Genomic DNA, 24,318 nt, shown 5'->3' with positions numbered 1-24,318 from the left:
TCTCTTCGTTGGGAATGAATGCCAATTATTATATCTAAGATGTCCTTTGACTTCTATATACCAATTATTTTTTCTAATGTTTTCTATCTCTTAGTTTTTGTTTCATTTTTTTTGTTTGTTTGCCTTTTTCACATCTCTCTTCTAAATCTCTCCTGTGTTCTCTGAAATCTCCATTATCCCTTGTGGACTTTATAGATCAGGTTTCTTAAAAAAATTTTTTCCCCCTAGTTTCACATCATTCCCATGTCAAACCTTCCTGGCCACCTCATTTCTGACAAGATCCTTCATTACTGATTTATTTTTTCTCAAATGCAATTTGTTCCTTTGACAATTTTTTTCTAGTTCATTTGGAAATGCTATATTATAATTTTTATCTATGTTGTAGCAATACTTTTTTTATCCGGTGAGTTTTTACTTTCTTTCCAAAAATTAAGCTATGATTTTTCATCCTTGTTTTTGAAATGAAGGCAGGCAAATTACTTTTCTGTTACATTTGGATGAGATGAATTTTGTTCCTTGTCAAATAGCAGATATTCTTATGAGAAGCAGGGTGATGAGCCATGGTAACTCCAACCTGTGCTCTGTTTGATGCTATGGCAAAGGACTTTACAAAATGTCCTCTCTAGCCTAGCTAGTCTGGGAAGGCTTCCACCACAAGCTCTGTGTTTTTCAGAACTTTCCACAATCCTTGCCTTCAAAGATAATGTATTCATTTTATTTTATTTTTATTTTTTAAGGATTTTATTTATTTATCTGACAGAGAAGGAGTGAGAGAGCACAAAGGTGGTGGGAGCAGCAGAGGGAGAGGGAGAAGCAGTCTCTCTGCTGAGCAGAGAGCACAAAGGAGGGCTTGATATCAGGACCCTGCGTTCTGACCTGAGTTGAAGGCAGATTCTTAACTGCCTTAGCCACCCAAGCACCACCCCTGATGTACACATTTTAAAAAGGCTTGGGTTTTTTGTTTTTTGTTTTTTTTTTTTTTTTGCTTGCATTTTCTGAGACCTGTAACCTCTGTGTTCTCTTGTGCCACCAATACTGCCACCAGATACCTTAATAAAATGATCCATTGAGTCATCTTTATGTACCAAGAGGCTATGGTTCTTGTCTTTATTTTGCTGGAAAAGTTCAGCAAATATTACCTTATACCACTTAGCTCTTCATTCCTTCAATCTCCGTATATTTATGCTGTACCTGCCATGTATGAGGCATTAATAATACCCTGAGAGTATGGAGTTAAACAAGATAGACTTTTTTTTTTCTGATGGAACTTACTTCTTATTGGAGGAACAAATAGAAAACAAACAAGAAAATAGTAGTAGTGACGAAGATCGAAGGCAGTCTCACAGAAGCATGATTCTATTAGTGTGAGCATATGTGCGGGACGGAGACTATTGCCTGGATAGATAAGTATAGGTGGAGAGAAGCAGTTTAAGGAGCAAGCTTTGGGGATAACACCAATGTTTAAGAGTGAAACAGAGAGGAGATGCCAGAGAATAGACTGAGAAGAGAGCATCCAGCCAGGTGGATGGGAAGAAAAGCAGGACAGTATGATAATACCTTGAGAATAACGTGCTTTAAGAAGGGAAAAGTGTCCTGTGTCAAGCGTGGCTGGGAAAAAAGGAAAGTCAAGGAAGAGGGTGTTGGAGGAAGTCACTGATGATTTTGGCAAGAATGTTGTTGCGGCCGTGGTGAATCAGAGACTTAGATAGGTAAAGGTTGTGGAGGAAATATGAGGTGAAGAATTAAGCAGTTCAGCTGGTCAGGAGGTCCTGTGAAGAGAAGTCATGAAATGAGAAGTAGTGAAATGAGGTAGAGTGTGGTAAGAAGTTCTCTTAATTTTGTAAATATGAAGGATAGTGATTCATGCTCCGTGTTAATAAAAAATGTAATAGAAAAGAAGAAATTGTTGGGATGGAAGGAAAGTGGCAGGGATGATTGGAATCAAAATCTTAGAGAACTGAGGTTAAAGTTTGGAAGTTTCTGGGGTGGTCTTTGAAGGGAACAGGACACATTATCGATTATGCCGTGGGGGAAGGGCAGAGACTTGGGGCACAGTTGAATGCAGACAGAACTTTTTTTGGAGAAAATGGCTTCTGTCCCCTGCTCCCCACCTCCTCAACCTTCGTTTCTAACTGTTCTGGAAGGAAGATTTAGGGGCAGGAAGAAGGGTCCCTCAATACATCAAATAATCTCTAGAGGGTTCAAACCTAGATATGTTCTGGCTTCTTTCAGCATTAGTTAGTGACTTAATAATTTTAAATCACTTTTGGATGAGCCATGTGCATGCATCATGAACTATGAGTGACAATACAAAGATAACTGGATCTGCTTTTTAATTAATTACAGATATTAGGGCGTTAGTCCAATTGTTAAAAAATCAAGACCATCATTGTGGTAGGTGTCTTCGGACTTGAACTGCATCACAACCATTACTCCTATACTTCAAGTTACTTCATGAAATGGATAGGCTTTTATTTTCTCAGCAATATATTTTGGAAGCTATAAGAGAAACTTACATTGTTCACAGGCACATTATTGTGCGTTACTGAATTTTATCTTAGCTGAGGTAGGCACTTACTCCTACCTGATTGAAGTCCTGGTTTTGTGATGTAGAATAGTGTGGCCTTTATTGATCATCTACTGGTTAATTAAAATGAAGCCTAGCATGGAGCACTGGGTGTGGTGAAAAAATAATGAATACTGTTATGCTGAAAATAAATTAATTAATAAAAAAAAGAAGCCTAAATTACTTTTTAGTCTTGGCCCTGCTTGGAGTCATTTCCTTGCCTCATTTCTGATGATTCTGAGTCCAGTCTTCTGTCTGCGAGTGAATTCTCTTTAAGACCTTCACAGGAGGATGTCAGTTCTGCCATCCCCTTAACAGATCCTTGTATCGCACTTCACTGGCTCGTTGAATAGTTCCATCCAAAAATGAGATGGGTTACACAATCTTGAATGAATTGCCTCTTAGAAGTCAGAGGCAGCAAAATTCATGGAGAATTGCCTTAGGATAGATGGATATTTTGTATATATTTCATATACTAACCTCACTTAATCCTAAAAGCAAAACTGGAAGTAGAGTTCTAGTTGTTATTTCCATTTTACAGACAGGAAAACTGGGGACAAAAAGAGCTTTATCTATTCACCCAAGACATAGAGATAACAAGTGGTAGAGCCAGGATTTGAACCTAGAAATCTAGCTCCGTGGTTTGAGCTCTTGGCCACCATGCTACCAGTGTTCCATTTCACTCATGATGGAAGTGAATTGAAGTCAGATCCCTGGGAAACATAGAGAAAAGTAGTTCAGTGATGGAGACAGAGAAAGTGATAGATAGGTAAGAGAAAACCAGAGAGATGCTCTGTCCCAAGGACAGAGAATTTTACAAAGGAAGGAGAGATCAAGAGCGTCCATGCCACAGAAATGTCCTGAAAGTAAGGAACTAGAAAATGTCCATTGGGCTTGAGGACATCTGCAGCCTTAGCAAGAGTGGAACTCACAAAATAGGGGAAGAGAGATAGAAGCAAGACTGTGGTGTGTTGGGAAAAACTGAATGGTAAAAAATTAAAGAGCAACCTGTATTGTAAAAAATGACTTTTCCTTTAAGTGAAGTAAATTTTAAAGTAGGAACCAAATTTTTACCCTCATGGAATTAGAGAAGAGATGTCTAGTTGGATGTCTAAGCATCGTCTGAAGCTATTTGTGGTGAGAGACCATTTAAAAAATTCTAACTTATTATTCATCAATATTTTGCTAAAACACAATATAAACAAGTTATTAGAAATATGTTCATGTCCTGGAATGTCATAATTATGTTGAAGTGCTATAAAAGTTACTAATGGTTTACTCATAGTTTCTGTACTTAATCTCTTTACAGAGTTGTAGGAAATGATTTCTCAGACTAAGACCCCAAAACCAATCTACAGACCACACTTGAAAGGGTTCTTTTCAGCTTGATGATGAGTAGAGAATAATCTAGAGTCTTCCATCTTCTTGACAAGTTGATTTTTTCCTTCACTCTTCTTTCTTCATAACTTTCATAGTATCACTAAGTTTTTATCCCTTTTTGGTATGGGTTAGAATCTTTTAAAAAATTTTTTATTGCGTTATATTAGTCACCATAAAATACATCATTAGTTTTTGATGCAGTGTTCCAAGTTTCATTGTTTACGTACAACACCCAGTGCTCCATGGGGAGTTGGGGGGGTGGGTGAGCCTGGTGGTATGGTTTAGAATCTTATTTGGAGAATTCATTTACCTTTTTAGCTCTTAGATACTCTGCTTGTATATGAAAAATGTTAATTTTTAACATATTTTTATCATGTTGTGACCTTTTCCGATTTATATTTTACCTTTTTCTGGTACTGTGTAAAGGTGTGGGACTTGAGGGGTAAGTAGAGGAGCATTTTTATCACTGACATTATTGAGATTTGCCAATACATGGTGATAACAAAAAGCAAACTGACTTTTGGCTGGACACATTTTAGATGAAATATTTGCCCAGCTAATGTGTCCCCAGTTCCAGGGAAATAGAACCACAGGCACACAAAGAAAAAGAAAGAAAGAAAGAAAGAAAGAAAGAAAGAAAGAAGTTCAAATACACTTTAACCAGTTTTATAAATGAATCAAAAGTGCTTCAGATCGCTATATAGCTGCCAATTAAAATATATTCAACTTATCGTCATCTTCACATTTTATAGGCCAGTGACTACTTCTCAAAAGCTTTAAGGTTTGATCCAGAAAATGAATATGCTACCATGAATCGAGCTATTGCAAATACAATATTAGAGAGATACAAAGAAGCCAAAGAAGATTTTGCACATGTGGTTGAAAGCTGTCCCTTCTGGGCCGCAGTATATTTTAATAGAGCACACTTCTACTGTTGTTTAAAGCAATACGAACTAGCTGAGGAAGACCTAAGTCAAGGTATTTTGTTTTATAGTTTTGGGGGGAAATCACAGTGGTTGGTATATTTGTTTTTAGACAATAAAAGAAGAAAATCACCAGGTCTGTCTGTCTTGGTAAGTTTACATAAGAATTAATGCTTTTATTTATCTCATCTTTAATGCCATCAATATAGATTCCTTTATGGAATAACTTAAAGTGCGAATAAGCTGAGAAACGGAAAATCATCAGGGAAACCGGACATAAACAATGCCAGTCATCCAAGGAAAGACATTGTACTGTGTTCCTCAAGTTAGTTTTCTTAGAAAGGTTTAATATTTAATTTTACTAAATAATCATTTACATTTGAAGAAAAATGCTTTCAAATAAGCAGTGCTAAAGTTCTTAGAAAATTTTTATTTTTAAAATAGGGGACTATTTTCCAGTGTCATTATAAAACATATCTTGAAATGTTTTCCTTTTACAGCCCTGTCTTTGACGCCTGACGATGCTCTAGTGTATAAACTTAGAGCTGAGGTTCGTGGTAAAATAGGTCTGACTGAGGAAGCTGTGGCTGACTATATTCAAGCACTCAACCTTCAAGAATATGCCTCAGGGATATGATTACAGGGACCATGGTTTCTGTAGCAATCTACACAGCTCTTCTTCCTGAAATTGAAACTTATTTGTTGTTTCAAAGGTTGCACTATTTTCATTATTGCATTCATTATATTTTATTACCTGTATAACCCTTTAATTCATTTTAACAATATATTTACATATTAATTCTAAGACCTCTAGATCATTTTCTGTGCATTTAAAAAAACTAATAATAACTGAATTTCTTCATGAGGTGCAGACTTCAAATGGGAATGTTTCTTTGGGAATATTAACATTTAAAATGTTTTCTTTAAAGTAAAATAATTTCTTTTGAAACACTATAATCTTCATGATTTATCATTGATCTTTTCATCAATACCTGCTCATGATGTAGTTGACAGTATCCAGGTTTAAAAAAAATAAATGCAGAGCTTATGGCTATAAGTAAATTAAATACATTTCTTCTCTCTTCCTGTAAACAATGTCTACACAGGTCCCTATTTTTCCTGGTACTTGTGTTATTCCACCAGATAAACACGTCTCTCTTTTACACGTTTCCTCCCTTCCAACACAGCACCTATAAAAATTTTGACCTTCCCGTTTCCTCGATATAGTTCTTTTTACCCCTTTGATGAAAGTTTCATAAACATATGTAAAAACTTTGTATACATTTATAATGAGTGCTTCAAAGAAGTTAATGAGTAAAAATTAAAGACCGCTAAAAATTCTGTATAGAATGTCTATAAAGGATCCTTGGGTGAACCAGAGAACCCCTTTTCTTTATCTTACTGATAAAAACAAAATTTCATCCACATTTGCTTCACTCATTGATGTTCATTCTTCGTTTCATTCTTCCAGTACATCTCTAGTTCCTCAGAGACTTGTTTTCCCAGAGATCAGACATTTTGGAAAGAATACCTCTATCCACTCAGTTTCCTTTTTTAAAAATTTTGATGTACCAGATTTTCACAATAGAAGGTTGATTTTCATTTGTAAGCCTCGGTGGGGATGCTTCACACTATTTGAAGATAATCTTCTAGGCATGATGTGTGGGGCCCACATGAGGATTGGGTCACCCCTAGTGAGCTGTTTCTGTTGGTGAGTCAGACACATTTAATAAGCCACTTTGGATCTCTTGCCTTCACTTGTCTCCAGACAGTTTTGGCCCAACCCGGGCCACAGATGAGACTGAGACCAAGTGCATGTCCCCACAGACAGCCCCTTGCCTCATGCTTCACGTGGCCCCTGCCCCAGGGCATCTGTGTTGGTGCTGGGGTGTTGGATTGCTGCGGGATGCTGCCAGCACTTCCCCAACTGTACTGTGGGCGTGCAGGGACCTAAATCCCTGTCAAATGAACCTCTCATGATGGGAGAAAGGAACTGGTGGGTAGAGTCTTCTCCCTCCCTCCTCTTGGTGGGGTGTCCTGAGACAGTCATCATATATAGCTCCCCTGAGGATGCTCCCAGCCGCCACCTTCAAAACATACCTTGTGTCCCCGCTTCTGCCTTCCCTGCCTCACTCCCTCTCACCACTGCTCCTCCTTTCCCCAGTTTGCATTTCTTGATAAAGTCATAGCACAGAAGCATTTGCCTCTGGTTTTGCTTTTTGGGATAAACCAGGCTAAGACAATGAGTAATTAAATGTGTTTTTTTGTTTTTTGTTTTTTCCTGATCACACACAAACACTTATAACATGAGGCAGGACTGATATAAACCAAAGGCCATAATAGTATAATGGCCCAAATCATGTCCAAGTGGTCAAAATGCTACACGTCCCCCTGTCCACATCCCCTTGGCCCCCAGTTTCTGTGCACGCTGGCAGTGTCCTCCTGCACGCACCTGCACTTTCTGCCTGAGGCATTTCTCTCAGTCCACTCACAGGCCAGGTCTGAATGACCGGCGAGTTCACGTCCCTAAGAGCCACTTCAGCAATCACCGATGGAAGGTGGGGGATAAGCACTTCAGCTTTTGGCTTGAACACTGCTGCCCCTCCCCCCCAGCCATTCTGTTGCTGACCATACAGCCTCCTCAAAACATACTCTTTGTTGGTTTTCCTCTTTCTTGCCTCACTCTCTCTTCTCCAACACCAACTTGCTGGAACCCCCTTCCTAATAAACCTCTGTCCTCGAATCCTGGTCTCAAGGTCAGCTTTTGCAGGAACGAATCTAAGGCGGCATCATGGAGGAAGAGGCACTGAAGCCAGAACCTGAGCAGAGGTCAGTGCCCATGGGCAGAAATATTGGATTGAAGGCCATCCATACAGACTGAATGTCAGGACAGAGACAGAAATGGGAAAATAAAGCATGTTTGGAGAGTGGCTGGAGCAGGGTCTTTGTCAGGAAATGGTGGCAGGAAACCATGCTCACATAGAGTCAGACATGAAGAATTTTTCATGCTAGACGAAGGAGACAGAACGAGGAGTTAAGTAAGACTTAACTATGAGTGGGGTATAAGATGGGGGTGGGGTGGGAGAGTGACAGGTTTCTATTCCCTTCATTCCCTTCATCTCCATCCATCCTCACATTAATGTACAGGGACATTTGCTCATCTCCGGATGAAAACTGGACGTATGAAAATTGATCAGATCTCTCCAGAGAGAGGTTTACCCTGTGTTGTATGTGCTCCACTCTGACTCCAAGTGAGTCTGTCTTTTCTGAGAAGATCAAGGCAGGTAAAGGAGACCCAGCAGGATAGAGGCAAAATGGAGAGAGGATGAAGACGAAGGGAGAAAGTGATTTCCAGAAAACTACTGGAGCTAAATCAGGCACAGAAGACCCCAAGGCAGGAAGAAGGAGATTCCTGGATTCTGTCTTTTTTGTAATAGCTTGAGTAATGTTGAGCTTTTCAGCAGATGAACTGACGTATATCCTTCCCACCATCATGGGGCTTAGTAATCATGTTTAACTTATTTATAATAAACATGCAAACACACACATACAACTACTGATGATAAACTCTGGGAAATAAAATTGGAGGGAGAAAAGAGTAAGGAGATTTTTTTTTTAACCTTTGCTGTTACATAAAGCTCGAAGAAGACTAGTAGGATTACAAGTGGCTTTTACTTTCAGTTTTATTTTCAATTTCTGTAATTTAGTGTTTTTGTTGTTGTTGTTGTTAATCTATTTTGTTTTCTCCACTAGAATCTAAGCTTTATGAGGACAGAGACTTTATTTATTTATTTTGTTTGTTTGTTTGTTTAGTGCCATATCCTTAATACTACTTATACTGACCAAAAAAGAAGAGATGTCCAACATATGTCTGTCAAAATAAAACAAATTACAAATGCAATGAATCAATATTACTGTGCAGCTATTCCGGCGAATTGTTGGCTTGTCACATGCCTCTTCACACTTCTTCCATGCCTGCCATAATACAGAGACTAAAAAGCTAAGACTTATGTCTCCCAAATATCCTTGCAGCCAGAGTTCCTGATGTGATTTAGTTTCTGCCAATCTGACACAATCGCATGAGACTGAATTGAAGCTGCACCATGCAAGACCCCCTTCTGCTGGTCTTAAAGCAGTAGACAATGGGTGTCTCTAGAGCAGAACTTGAGATTTAGCAAATAAACAGAGAGGACACCTGGTTAATTTTAATTTCAAATAAAGAAGGGGTAATTCAGGATTCTTGCTTAAATGCATGACACCCAGTTAAATTTCAATTTCAGGTCAACAACACATTTTTGAGTCTAATATGTCCTGATTATTGTATGGGACACACACTAAAAATGTTTTGTTCTTGATCCGAAATTCAAATTTAACTGGGTGTCCTTTGACTTACCTAGCAACGTTGCTCTGCAGCCAACCCTCATAATCATGGCTTTCTGATCCTGGGTGAATTGTACATTTTTCTGAAGCCAATAACTGCTGTGCCTATTTCTTGATTTTCTACCTTTCTCTTTATGGCAGAGCAGATTCCCCAAGTTTGGACAATTTTGTGTTGCTCTTCTGATGGCTCAATCTAGAAGCCGCTTCATAGACATTCTAACAGTGATGTGAGCACCCCTCTCTTTGTATGAAAACTCCTTTTGCTTAAAATTTCAAGAATGGCTTCTTTTATGTTTGGCTTAACTCTGATACAGTTTTGAAGATTTAGAAAAAATGGAGAGGTTTTCTTTTCTCATGAATGGATCAGAGTAATAGAATCTTTTCTGCAATGAGGTATTTATATAGTTTGGCCATGGGTCAAAGTGGGTCAAAGTTGAAAACAATATCTATAATAGTCATGATTTTTAGCACTTACTTCAAGCAAGGTATATACCTCGCCTCTATCTTCTTAACAGTTTTACAAGGTAGTAGCCTTCATTCGATGAGGAAACTGAGGTACAAAAATATCAGATTACACGATCAAGGTCACATAGGTGTAAACAGTGGAGCTGAGAGTCCCTCCCTATTCTATTTTTTTCTTTTTATTAACATATAATATATTCTTTGTTTCAGGCGTACAGGTCTGCGATTCATCAGTCGTACACAATTCACAGCACTCATCATAGTACATACCCTCCCCAGTGTCCCTCACCTACCCTACCCCACCACCCTCCCCTCTCGTAACCCTCGGTTTGTTTCCTGAGATTAAGAGTCTCTTATGGTTTGTCTCCCTCTGGTTTCATCTTGTTTCATTTTTCCCTCCCTTTCCCTATGCTCCTCTGTCTTATTTCTCAAATTGCTCATATCAGTGAGAACATATAATTGTCTTTCTCTAATTGACTTATTTCGTTTAGCGTAATACCCTCTAGTTCCATCCACATTGTTTCAAATGGCAAGATCTTGTGGGTGTTTTTTTTTTGTTTTTTTTTTTTTTTGGTGTCTGCATAATTATCCTTTCTCCACATCCTTACCAACATCTGTCATGTCCTGACTTGTTAATTTTAGCAATTCTGACTGATGTCAGGTGGTATCTCACTGTGGTTGTGATTTGTATTTCCCTGATGCCGAGTGGTGTGGAGCATTTTTTCATGTGTCTGTTGGCCATTTGGATGCCTTCTTTGCAGAAATGACTGTTCATGTCTTCTGCCCTTTTCGTGATTGAATTATTTGTTGTTTGGGTGTTGAATTTGATAAGTTCTTTAAAGATTTTGGATACTAGCCCTTTATCTGATATGTCATTTGCAAATATCTTCTCCCATTCTGTTGGTTGTCTTTTGGTTTTGTTGACTGTTTCCTTTGCTCTGCAAAAGTTTTTGATCTTGATCAAATCCCAAAAGTTCATATTTGCCCTTGCTTCCCTCACCTTGGCGATGTATGTAGGAAGAAGTTGCTGTGACTGAGGTTGAAGAGGCTGCTGCCTGTGTTCTCCTCAAGGATTTGGATGGATTCCTGTCTCACAGTGAGCTCTGTCATCCATTTTGAGTCTGTTCTTGTGTGTGGTGTAAGGAAATGGTCCAGTTTCATTCTTCTGCAAGTGGCTGTCCAATTTTCTCAACACCAGTTGTTGAAGAGGCTGTCTTTTTTCCATTGGACATTCTTTCCTGTTTTGTCAAAGATTAGTTGGCCATTGAGTTGAGGGTCTATTTCTGGGCTCTCTATTCTGTTCCATTGATCTATGTGTCTGTTTTTGTGCCAGTACCATACTGTCTTGATGATGACAGCTTTGTAATAGAGCTTGAAGTCTGGAATTGTGATGCCACTAACTTTGGCTTTCTTTTTCAACATTCCTCTGGCTATTTGAGGTCTGTTCTCATTCCATATAAATTTTAGGATTATTTGTTCCATTTCTTTGAAAAAAAAAAAGGATAGTATTTTGATAGGGATTGCATTAAACATGTAGATTGCTTAAGGTAGCATAGACATTTTTACAATATTTGTTCTTCCAATCCATGAGCAAGGAACATTTTTCCCTTTCTCTGTGTCTTCTTCAATTTCTTTCATGAGTACTTTATAGTTTTCTGAGTATAGATTCTTTGCCTCTTTGGTTAGGCTTATTCCTAGGCATCTTATGGTTTTGGGTGCAATTGTAAATGGGATTGACTCCTTAATTTCTCTTTCTTCTATGCTATTCTTGGTGTATAGAAATACAACTGATTTCTGCTGTGGGTTTTTCATAGATGGCTTTTATGATACTGACCTATGTACTCTCTCTCCCTAAACTGTGAGGAGTTTTGATCAAAAAGAGATGCTGTACTTTGTCAAATGTTTTTTTCAGCATGTACTGAGAGTATCATATGGTTCTTGTTTCTTTTGTTAATGTATTGTATCACATTGATTTGCAGATGTTGAACCAAACTTGCAGCCCAGGAATAAATCCCACTTGGTCGTGGTGCATAATACTTTTAATGTACTGTTGATCCTACTGGCTAGTATTTTGGTGAGAACTTTCACATCCGTGTTCATCAAGGATATTGGTCTGTAGTTCTCCTTCTTAATGGGATCTTCATCTGGTTTTGGGATCAAGGTAATGCTGGCCTCATAAAATGAATTTGGAAGTTTCCCTTCCATTTCTGTTTTTTGGAACAGTTTCAGGGGAATAGGTATTAATTTTTCTTTAAATGTTTAGTTGAATTTCCCTGGGAAGTCGTCTGGCCCTGGGTTCTTGTTTGTTGGGAGATTTTTGATGACTGCTCCAATCTCTTTACTGGCTATGGGTCCATTCAAGGTTTTCTATTTCTTCCTGGTTCAGTTTTGGTAGTTTATACATCTCTAGGAATGCATCCATTTCTTCCAGATTGTCAAATTTGGTGGTGTACAGTTGCTCATAATATGTTCTTATAATTGTTTGTATTTCTTTGGTGTTGGTTGTGATCTCTCCTCTTTCATTCATGATTTTATTTATTTGGGTGCTTTCTCTTTTCTTTTTGAGAAGTCTGGTGAGGGGTTTATCAATCTTATGAATTCTTTCATAGAACCAGCTCCTAGTTTTGTTGATCTGTTCTACTGCTCTTTTGGTTTCTGTTTCATTGATTTCTGCTCTGATCTTTATTATTTATCTTCTCTGCTGGGTTTAGGCTTTCTTTGTTGTTCTTTCTCCAGCTCTTTTAGGTGTAGGGTTAGGTTGTGTACTTGAGACCTTTCTTGTTTCTTGAGAAAGGCTTGTATTGCTGTATACTCTCTTCTCAAGACTGCCTTTGCTGTGTCCCACAGATTTTGAACAGTTGTGCTTTCATTATCATTTGTTTCCATGAATTTTTTCATTTCTTCTTAATTTCCTGGTTGACCCATTCATTCTTTAGGATGCTCTTTAGCCTCCATGTATTTGGTTTCTTTCCAACTTTCCTTTTGTGATTGAGTTCTAGCTTCAGAGCATTGTGGTCTGAAAATATACAGGGAATGATCCCAACCTTTTGGTACTGGTTGAGATCTGATTTGTGACCCCGGATGTGATCTATTCTGGAGAACGTTCCGTGTGCACTAGAGAAGAATGTGTATTCTGTTGCTTCAGGATGGAATGTTTTGAATGTATCTGTGATATCCATCTGGTCCAGTGGTCATTTAAGGCCTTTATTTTCTATCTTTTGCTTGGATGATCTGTCCATTTCAGCGTTAAATTCCCCTACAAATATTGTATTATTCTTGATGTGTTTCTTTGATTTTGTTATTAATTGGTTTATATAGTTGGCTATTCCCATGTTAGGGGCATAGATATTTAAAATTGTTAGATCTTCATGTTGGACAGAACTTTTAAGTACGATATAGTGTCCTTTCTCATCTCTTATTACAGTCTTTGGTTAAAATCTAATTTCTCTGATATAAGGATTGCCACCCCAGCTTTCTTTTGATGTCCATTAGCATGGCAAATGGCTTCCTGCCCCCTCACTTTAAATCTGCAGGTGTCTTTGGGTCTAAAATGAGTTTCTTGAAGATAACGTATTGATGGGTCTTTTTTTTTTTTTTTAAAGATTTTACTTATTTATTTGAAAGACAGAGAATCACAAGTAGGCAGATGGCAGGCAGAGAGAGAGAGAGAGGAAAGCAGGCTCCCTGCTGAACAGAGAACCTGATGTGGGGCTGATCCCAGAACCCTGAGATCATGACCTGAGCTGAAGGCAGAGGTTTAACCCACTGAGCCACCCAGGCACCCCTGGGTCTTATTTTTTATCCATTCTGATACCCTGTATCTTTTGACTGGGGCATTTAGCCCATTGACATTCAGAGTCACTATTGAAAGATATGAATTTAGTGCCACTGTATTGACTGTAAGGTGACTGTTACTGTATGTTGTCTTTTTCTTTTCTGGCTCATGTTACTTTTAGGCTCTCACTTTGTTTAGAGGACCCCTTTCAATATTTCCTGTAGGGCTGGTTTGGTATTTACAGATTCTTTTAGTTTTTATTTGTCCTGGAAGCTTTTTCTCTCTCCTTTTATCTTCAATGACAGCCTAGTTGGATATAGTATTCTTGGCTGCATATTTTTCTAGTGTAGTGCTCTGAATGTATCATGCCAGTCCTTTCTGGCCTGCCAGGTCTCTGTGGATAAGTCTGCTCCAAATCTAGTATTTCTACCATTGTATGTTAGAGAGTTCTTGTCTCGAGCTACTTTCAGGATTTTCTCGTTGTCACTAAGACTTGTAAGTTTTATTATTAGATGACAGTGTGTGGACCTGTTTTTATTGATTTTGAGGGCGGTTCCCTGTCCCTCCTGGATTTTGATGCTTGTTTCCCTCCCCAAATTAGAGAAGTCTCTGCTATAATTTACTCCATTATACCTTCTTCCCCCCTCTCTCTTTCTTCTTATTCTGGGATCCCAATTATTCTAATATTGTTTCATCTTATGGTATCACTTATCTCTCAAATTCTCCCCTTGTGATCCAGTAGTTGTTTATCTCTCTTTTTCTCAGTGTCTTTATTCTCCATTATTTGGTCTATATCGCTAATTCTCTCTTCTGCCTCATTTATCCTGGCAGTAAGAGCCTCCATTTTTGGCTGCACCTCATTAATAGCTTTTTTGTGTTCAAATTGTTAGATTTTTAGTTCTTTTATTTCTCCAGGAAAGGGTGTTATTTCTCCTGAAAGGAATTCTCTAGTATCTTCTATGATTTTTTTCAAACCCAGCTAGCATCTTTATAATCATCATTCCAAACTCTAGTTCTGACATCTTACTAATGTCCATATTGATTAGGTCCCCAGCAGTTGGTACTGCCTCTTGTTCTTTTTTGGGGGGTAAGATTTTTCCACCTTGTCATTTTGTCCAGAGAATAGATGAATGAGAGAATAAAATGCTAAAAGGGTAAACAACGACCCCAGAAAAATATACACTAATCAAATCAGAAGAAACCCAAAGCCAGGGGGAGAAGAAAGGAAAAAGAAAAAAAATATGATTAGGCTGGTGAATAGAAGAGAGCCACACACTTGGTTTTGGGTGTATTTTGGTCTGTTAGAAGAAACTGCCTTCCAAAATTTTAAAGAAAAAAAAATGTGTATATATATATATACATATATATACACACACATACATACACACACACATATATATATGTAAACAAGATGAAGGGATGTAATATGACTGTGAAGATGAAAATTTTAAAAGATTTTAAAAAAGGAATTGGTAAGCTAAGGAACTGGCATAAAAAAGAAAAAAAAAGGTGAGACTGTGATCAGGCTGGAGACTAGAACAAAGCCATACACTAGATTTAGGCATATTTTGGTCTCTTAGAAGAAACTGTATCTCAAAATTTTAAAGAAAGAAACACTTACATGTATATAAAAGATAAGGTTAAATACAGAGAAGGAATAGAATGTGAGTATAAAAATGAAAATTAGAAAAGATTCTTAAAAAGATATTGATAAAGAATCCTGGAACACTGAAAAAATAAAGTTTAAATTAAAAAAAGATATTTGATGAGATAAAATAGTTAAAGTAGGTTAAAATAGGAAAGAGGAAACATTTAAAAAAAGAAAAAAATAGTGAAAACTTAAAAAATTTAACTTTGAAAGACGAAAGAATCATGGGGGAAAAAAAGCCATGAATTCTATGTGCTGTATTTCCCTGCAAAACACCAGTTCTCATCGATCAGGTCAAACATATTGGAGGGATGTTCTTGCTGACCTTTTTTTTTTTTTTTTTTTAAGATTTTATTTATTTACCTGACAGAAATCACAAGTAGGCAGAGACATAGGCAGAGAGAGAAGAGGGGAAGCAGGCTCCCTCTTGAGTAGAGAGCCTGATGTGGGACACGATCCCAGGGTCCTGGGACTATGACCTGAGCTGAAGGCAGAGGCTTTAACCCACTGAGCCACCCAGGAGCCCCATTTGCTGATCTTCTTGGGGAGGGGCCTGTTGCCATGATTCTCAAATGTCTTTGCTGGAGGTGGAATTGCACTGCCCTTGCCAGGGGCCAGGCTAAGTAATCTGCTCCAGTTCACTTTCTGAAGCTTTTGTTCCCTGAACACTTTTCACTTTCTGTACAGCTTTGGAGGAGGAGAATGAAGATGGCGGCCTCCCAATCTCTGGCTGGAGGAGCTGAGAGCTCAGACCCCACTCCTCAGTGCACCCTCTGAGAAAAGCAGTCAATCCCTCCCATCTCCCTGGTCTCTGGCTGTGCTCTGTGCTCACCCAGCCTGTGACCGAGCGTTTCTGTCTCTGGCGCACAGCCCCATTTGGAGTCTCCAAACCCAGCCGATTCTCACAGCACTCTCCTGTGCCACTGCTCCCAGTGGAGGAAGGATCTGTCCAGATCCACAAATCTGCCGCTTGTGGGGTCCCTCCTTGAAGAGCAGTGGTCCGACTGTGCCTTGGGTCACAGTTAAGGTAAGCCCAGTCTGAGAGCCCCCTCTTCGGCTCCATCTCTGCAGCCATCCTCCCCGCTCCAGTACCTAGGAGATCTGCCACATTCAAGACTCCCCCGGTCTTCCTGTGACCTGAGAGTACTGAGACAGGACTGTCGCTGTGAGGGCTACGCTCCCCACAGTGGAGCAATGTCTCTCAGTAGAGAAGACTTCTAAAAGTTCTGATTTTGTACTCTGCTGCTGTCTCACTTGCCAGGAGCCAACCCCTTCCCCCACAGTCTATCTTCCAGTAGGTTGCCTTGGATTCACTTCTCCACACGTCCTACCTTCCAGAGAATGGTTGCTTTTCTGCTCCTAGAATTGCTGCTCTTCTTCTCTTCGATCTCCTGTTGAGTTTTTAGGTGTTCAGAACGGTTTGAGAACTATCTAGCTGAATTCCCGAGACCAGATGAAATTTAGGTCTCCTACTTCTCTGCCATCTTGTTCCTCCTCCCTCTATTCTACTTTAAAAGCCACTGCTCCTTGGGGCACCTGGGTGGCTCAGTTGGTTAAGTGTCAGACTCTTGATTTCAGCTCAGGTCATGATCTCAGGGTCTTGAGATCAAGCCTGGTGTCAGGCTCCAACTGGGCCTGGACCCTGATTGAGAGTCTCTCTCTCTCTCTCTCCCTCTAACCAAACTCCACCCTGAAAAAACTCACTGCTCTTCCTTCTTCTTTTCACCACAGAAAAGTCAAACAAGATTAACTCATAGTCTATTAATCTTTATCATACCGGAGTTAAAGATTTTTGCCTAATGATCATTAGTGCAGAAAAAGGATTTCTAGTCTTTAACATTTCTCTTGTACTGGCATATTTATGGATATATTTATCTAAATATATCTAAATATATATCTAAAGATATATTTATATCTTTGTCAATGTGTCTATGTACTCGTACCCAACTTAGCCTTAGATAACTTATGCATGATAGTGGTGAGGTTAGCTTGAGCTTTTAATTTGAAATATAGTCTAATGGGCAATATTTATTTACCTTTAATATTAATATCTTTAATATTAATAATATCTTTAATATTAACATTTTATCTTTAATATTAAAAGCCAGGTAGGAATGACAGTAGAAAGTTCAACATGTAGGCCGTAAGAAAGGGAAGAAACAGACAATTATCATTTGTTAAAAACCTATTAGGAACCAGAAACTCAGGTATGGCTTATGGACATTTTTATTTCGCCATTGTCACTGAGGCAGGTCTTGCTATTCCCATTTATAGGAGAAAAATATGAGGTACAGAAAGGTTAAAGAATAATTTAGAGTACCTCTAGTGTAATGATGTTGCTCAAACTTGGTTTCATTTTTGTTTACTCTCTATATTTCTTTAAATAGACTTACTAGTATTAACTGAATTTACTTAAAAAGAAGAAATTTGTAAAAATAAATGTAACTAATGAGTGTAAATAAGTGTAACTAATGAGAAGTTTGTCTTTGTTCTACCGAAAAGAATCTCCTTTTATGCTGGTATTACACATATTACAATTTGGGAAACACCATATTCCACAGTACTGGTGGTTGATGAGAGCATCTGGAAGAGTGATCAGAGGGAGGGAGGAGAAAACAAATAATGCCTGTTGAGATAGTGGAGGGAAAGAGGAAGAACCAGAAGCAGAAGCTGATTGGTGCCTGGACAGGCAGCATAATCATGCACTTTGAGAGTCTGTCTGTATTCTGAGAATTTTGTAATAACAAGGTCTGACTCTGAGAGGTTCTCCAATGGCATAAAATATGTTAGTCAATGTCTTAAAATCATTGGTCTCCCAGAATAACAGGCGTGTTATGACTCTCCATGCTGAGCTCCCAATGTCCAACATCTCTCTATCTCCTCACCCACTTTTGCCTGGCTAATTTATTCTCAGGAAGAGACATTTTCCCCTTCCTGTGGGTGGGGGTGGTAGCTTAGAACTTTTTGCTCTACCCTACCTACTCTTTGGAACATGCTTCATATATGTCCACTCTTTTTTAGTGGGTGTCTTCTCCACTAGTCAGAAACTGTGCATGGGCCAGGATTATGTCTCCCTTGTTTGCTGCTCTATCCCCAATGCTTACCACAGTTCTTGGCACACAGCTGGTGCTTCATACATACTTGATGAGTTTACTTAAATAAAAGGTAGTCCTGAACATTGTGTCCCGCAGGACATTATGACCCAACACACTAAGGCTACATAGGACTATTCATTTCTATGATAAAGCGAGCATCCCGTGAGAGTCTAGGCAAGCCGAGACTCTTCAAAGGTCAAAGCAATGACATCATTACTCTTCTTACTTCACACTTTCTGTGAGCAGAGAGATCTTCAGCCTCCACAGCTCTTAGAGTGCCTGACTCACACATACATGCACAGCACCCTCAAAACCACGAGATAAGATGAAGAGCTTTAGAACACGAAGTTAGAAAACCTCCAGATGTAATGAATGAGATCAGACTTCAGTAAAAATAACAGGTGAAAAACATCTTGGTCAAGGTGATGAGGGCAAAATGTCTGAAATCATCCTCTGTCAACATCTCAGGCTGATCATTGTAATTTTTATAATTGGGTGATGCTATGATACAATCAAGTTATAACACAATGAAGGATAATGAATAAGAGACTATAATAAATTTTTAATTATGATTCTTCTGTGGGAAGTTTATGATAATCAAGGGGACATGGTGTGCACTGACCCTAGAATGGGGGAGGGAATGGTCTGACCGCAAACATTTACATGTGTGTTCTTAGCTCTATCTGCTGAATGGGTGCTCTAGAGAGTGGACAGGAATGTTCTGATATTTGACCTTATTTTTTCTTTTAAGATTTTATTTATTTATTTGAGAGAAAGAGAGAAAGTGCATGAGCAGGAGCAGGGGGAAAGACAGAGGGAGAAAGAGAAGGAGAATCAGACTCTCTGCTGAGCAGGGAGCCCAACCCTGGGATCCTGACCTGGTAAATTCCCATAAAGTAAATGAAGCATACCACTGTTATAACTTTAATCGACTAAGCCACCAAGGCAATTTAACTACTTCTATTCTTTCAGCTTCTGTTCTAGCAAAGAAACCTTCTAGTGATAATTTGGCTTCCCATGTGGATGTGTAAAACATTTATAGTATAATCCCATTTTATTGTAAAATTGTACATATACAAAATATGCCTATTGCATTTTCATAAAAGTCTTAAATGATTTTTTACACCAGCCTGTAACAGTGAGTACCTGTGGAGAGCAGATTGCCGGTGTAGGCTTTGTTGGTAGAGGGCATGTGGGAGATTTAAGAGAAACTTGATTTTTCACTTTTGATGCTCCTGTATTCTTGGATTTATTTTTTAATTGTTGAGCATGTCTAGATTTTATAGTAGAAAAGATATAAAGTTATGTCCCTGTCCCCTAGGTTAAATAGCTTATTTGAGGCAATACTTAAGACTATGAAAGACACACATTGCTCTTTTTCCCTGGGTGCCCACAGGGGACTCTGAGCTAGAGCTGGCAGGCAGGTCCCCTTTAGAGGTCCATGTGCGTCAGGCAGGTCCTGCTCACGAAGCTTCTCTGTCCACGTTTGCACCATGACCATCTCTTCGAAAAAAATAGCCTTAAAAAAAAATCTTCTAAAACATATAGTGTAGTGATCATAGTCGCTTAAATTTCCAAGAAAAACAGAAAATTTGCTTTTTAAACCTATGAGTTGAAATCTTTTATCTTCCCAGCACCACAATTTTATCTGCAAAAGGAGAGGTTATTAGTTTGAATGTACCCATATGGTGGTTTTGTTTTACTCGTGATGTTTCTTTGCAAGTAGAAAGCTCTACGAAGCCTCCGATGAAAATAAAAAATCCTTAATCACTGAAAACTTTGCCTCTACATATTTGTGTCAACTTCATGACACAAATTTTAATAGAGAAAGGAATCTAAACTGACTAGTTGTTTATGCTGATGATACTTCCAATTTTATAACCATGACTTACAAGGAATAAATCACTAACTGGAAAAAACATCATTTACATTCCAGATAAAAAAATTCTCCTTAATGTTACATCAGCTGGTTACTAGGTTAGACAATTCCATTTATTGCCACTATATATATATTACATTATATATATATAATTTGATACTTTAAAGTATGATTTTTATTTATGTAGCTCTAAGGCCTGAGGAACAAATCCCTAATTATATTGTATGAAACATTTCTTTTTTTCTATAACCTTCCCAAAGGAGACCTTTGGAAGTCTATGAATCAACTTAGCTTGACTTCTATTTAAAGAAAGAAAAGGTAATTGGGAATTTAGCTTCATAATTTATGGCATTACAACCATTACGTAGTAGTAAGTTTTTTTAAAAAAGCTTCTTATAAATCACAATATTCTGAATTTATTAGAGTGGGAGACTGCCATTTATGTATGTTTGCTTTGTAAGCTAGGAACAAATTTCTCTTTTGAATTTGAAGAGAAAGATAAGAATTTTAGTGTCTCAGTTAAGGTGATTTATTACACAAAAGCTAGAAATGAGGTCTCCTTTCCTTAAAAATAACAGAACAATGATTTTATTAAAGTCTTGGCACCCCATTCAGAAAATTTGCAAATTCTGTAGTACAACTCTGCCTTTGAAATGTGGGAGACATCTCAACACAATTTTTCTGGATGCAATTGACCCTGAATAATGTATGAGTTGTGTAATAGCTCTGCAGCACACTCTCATTTCCAAGGAACCCTGGCTTCTCCTGGACCTCATCTCCTGCTTTCAATTCCTAGGCTGTACGTTTACTATACTGGATCTTTAATGGTGAGTCGTTAAGGTGGAAAAAGAATGTCTGAGAACCGAAAATCCTTGGCAATCCAGAAAATACCTCAATAGACTAGACTTCCTGTCAAAGCTTGATTGTGAAAATGTGAGTTTTGAACAGAACTTTCCTCTAGGGTTCTGAACCTGGGATGTTTTTACCACGAGGGAAATAACTGGGTAGCCAAAGAATATCAGTTTTACTTGGGGAGTGTTCAAGGGAGAAAGGAGAGAGAGATTACAGTAATTTAACAGGAAAGCAATTTAAGCAGTTTCACATAAAAAGATACCGCTAAATCATGGAATAGAACTTTAAAAATTCACATGAATCTTAACCGTAAAACAAAGGACTTTGAAGACATTTCATCCCTTTGAATGGCTGCTTGGAGATGTGCCACAGACTTGTAGAGGTCAGCATTCACCCCGTGCTCCTGGGGACCACAAGAGAGCAGCGGCCACTGCCGCCACAACACAGCAACACTGTTCCTGAGAATCCCTCCGCAGCACGTGCTCAGGGGCCCATTTTACAGATGGAGAAATTTGGGTCCAGGGATATTAGGTGGTTCACCAAGGCCCCACATTTAAGGAAGGAGCCTTAATACAAAACCCAGGCAACCTGAGAAATTTGAGGAATGCTATTTCAGAAATATTTTGAATGAAAATACAAGCCAGAAAAAAAAAAAAGGCTGAAGCCTCTCTCTTTGAAGTGTTTTGTTTTGTTTTTGATTCTGATGGAAAGTATTTTTGATTAGAGTAATTCATTTCTCAAAGAACTTTCAGTGATACCTGTATTTTAATAATATAAGTACTCTCTTCATGTCTCCTTAGATCTGTTCTGTGCTATATAAAATATGTGGAATAATAACATTTAAGTGCTTACAAACTGTCAAGACCCTTTCTAAAGGCTGTATATGTACTATCTCTTAAATTATTACAAGTGCTCCATGAAGTTATTGTGATTACCATGCCCATTTTACAGATGAGAAGACTGAAGTAAAAACAGATTAGGTAATTTACTTACGCCACACATCAATTAAGGGGTTGAACAATCTGCCCTCCAGGGCCTTCGCTTTTTATTGAAGTCTAAGTTGTCTCTTAGAGGACAGACACTGAGGCCCCAACTAATACAGAGAAGTTACCTGGCAGGGGTCTGCAGGTCTTGGGATCTGTGCCCTGGAAACACTGTCTGTTGACACTCCAGAAACTACACAGATCTGTGAGGACTTCAGGAATTCCATGCCTGATCTTCTGTTTGCAATAACCCAGGCCCAAAGTGGCAATATAATTTTGCTTTATTTACTTATTTATTTGTTTGTTTATTGGCTTTTTCTACCCCCTTTTAAAATTTAAATTCAATTAACATATAATATAATATAGTATTAATTTCAGAGGTAGAGGTCAGTGACTTACTAGCCTTATATAACACCCAGGGCTCATTATATCACGTGCCTCTCTTAATGTCCATCACCCAGTTACCCCATCCTCCACTCCCTGCCCCTACTCCTGCAGCAACCCTCAGTTTATTCCCTATGATTAAGAAGAGTCTCTTATGGTTTGTCTCCCTCTCTGATTTCATCCTGTTTATTTTGTTTTAAAATGAGGAAGATTAGAGAGGACAATTCAACCCTAACACTTAGTATCTAACCTCAGTACGCTATAAGGTTGTAGCCTCTACTGCACTAGAACTTTTATTTCTAGATACTAAGATAAATCTCTGAGATTTATCCCTGGAAGTTTATGAGAAAAAGAAAGGATGCTCTAAGAAGAAATGGCTAATGCTGACCTAGCTTTCTAAATAGGACAAGGCTTTAAGAATAATTTCTGCCATTCAGCTCTCCTGTGACCCACAAGCAATAAATGACAGTCTTTTAAAAACAGCAATGGCTTATCTTGGGCATCAAGCAGGGAAGAACTCGAGTGATTTCTCTACACTTGTAATGTCAAGAGGAGCCCTACTCAGAGACCTCTGTTATAAAAGAGGAATTGTTTATCGCTATTGAAAAATCCTCACAGAACTGTCCATCAAACTTTATGAAATGTGTGAGTTACTTAGGTATCAGCTTTCTGGATCTAATTTTTTTTTTTTTTTCCAGAGCATTCAGAATCAAACCCTTTCATTACTGGCTGGTTACATACTAATAAACACAGAACTGTTTTACTTTCTTTTCCTTCCTTTTCTCCTTTTGTTTGTTTATTGACTCTCTTCACACTTTTTTTTTTCCTTCCCTTATACCCTGTTCTGAAACTAGAACTCTCTGCTTTTCAAAATGGGGCCTGTGGTCCATGTGGGTCAAAATAGGCTAGAATGTTTATTACAAATGTGTAGTTGAGGCCTTACCTCAATTATCCGGATCTCTGGAGTGGAGCTGGGGACTCTGCATTTCAATAAGCTCCTGAGAGAGTCCTTTCTATACTGAAGCAGAGGAGGTCTAGCCCTGTGGTTTTCCAATTTTGCTGTAGGCTTGTTTCACCAGAATTCCAGGCTCTGATCCAGAGTTTCTGATCCAGTATGTCCCAGGAGGGAAGCAAAAACTTGCATTTTTATGGAGTTCCTGGGTATTGCTAATGCTACCGGTTCAGAAATCCTGCCTCATGAACTTCGGAGCTTTGAGAAGTTCTAGTCTAATCTTTGAAGTCCTGAAAAAACCTTTTAAGAACACATGGTCTAAAATGTCAAATATTTTGGTTGTAGAAAGAAAACTATTAACAAAAACACCCAAATTTCTCTCTGTGCCTTTGTGGGGGACCATTCCTCACTCTCCCAACTCTCTGCATGTTCGGCTCAGCTCATCTTCGGAGGGCGACGCCCACCCCCTTCAGGTATCCTTGATTCACACAACCTTGAGCTCTCTCTCTCCTCAGGCCCTCCTTAACCCCCCCTCATCTTTCCACTTGTGGGAGGACAGATTCCTGTCTATGTGGGGGTGCGGTTAACAGTGTTTGAGGAAGATATTAAGATATTTCAGCTTTCCTACCATACTGCAGACTCCTCAAATACAAGGTTTGTGCCCTTTTTTATTCTGCCTTGCCTGGCAGTGGCACTTCATTGATGCTGAACAGATGTTTGATTAATGGATGAATATTTCAGTTGGAGAAGGGTATGTTTAATTCCTTTAAATGAGGGCTAGACTGTTATTACTTTATATTTTCTGTTTTTTAAAGATTTTATTTGTCAGAAAGGAAGAGAGAGAGTGCTTGAACAGATGCAGGGAGAGTGGCAGGCAGGGGGAGAAGCAGGCTCTCCTCCACACAACGAGCCTGGTACAGGACTCAATCCCAGGACCCAGGGATCATGACCTGAGCCAAAGGCAGGCACTTAGCTGACTGAGCCACCCAGGTGTCCCAATGCTTTACATTTTTCCACTTGAAAGATCTATTGTCACAGC

At 38.7% G+C, this 24,318-nt stretch overlaps 1 protein-coding gene across 2 annotated transcripts in view; it reads left to right on the top strand.

The window, feature by feature from the left end:
• Positions 1-5,520, top strand: part of TTC6 (tetratricopeptide repeat domain 6) — a 143,641-nt gene extending 138,121 nt beyond the window's left edge. For both annotated transcript variants that reach the window (XM_044231166.1, XM_044231167.1), the window contains 2 exons: positions 4,699-4,924; positions 5,370-5,520. In XM_044231166.1, coding sequence (XP_044087101.1) covers positions 4,699-4,924; positions 5,370-5,506 — 363 coding nt within the window. In that variant the 3' untranslated portion in view covers positions 5,507-5,520. The remainder of the gene's footprint in view (positions 1-4,698; positions 4,925-5,369) is intronic.
• The last annotated feature ends 18,798 nt before the right edge of the window (positions 5,521-24,318 follow it).

The sequence above is a fragment of the Neovison vison genome, chromosome 13 (assembly GCF_020171115.1).
Source record: "Neovison vison isolate M4711 chromosome 13, ASM_NN_V1, whole genome shotgun sequence".
In the NCBI taxonomy this organism is placed as follows: domain Eukaryota; kingdom Metazoa; phylum Chordata; class Mammalia; order Carnivora; family Mustelidae; genus Neogale; species Neogale vison.
This window is presented reverse-complemented; position numbering and strand designations above follow the sequence as displayed.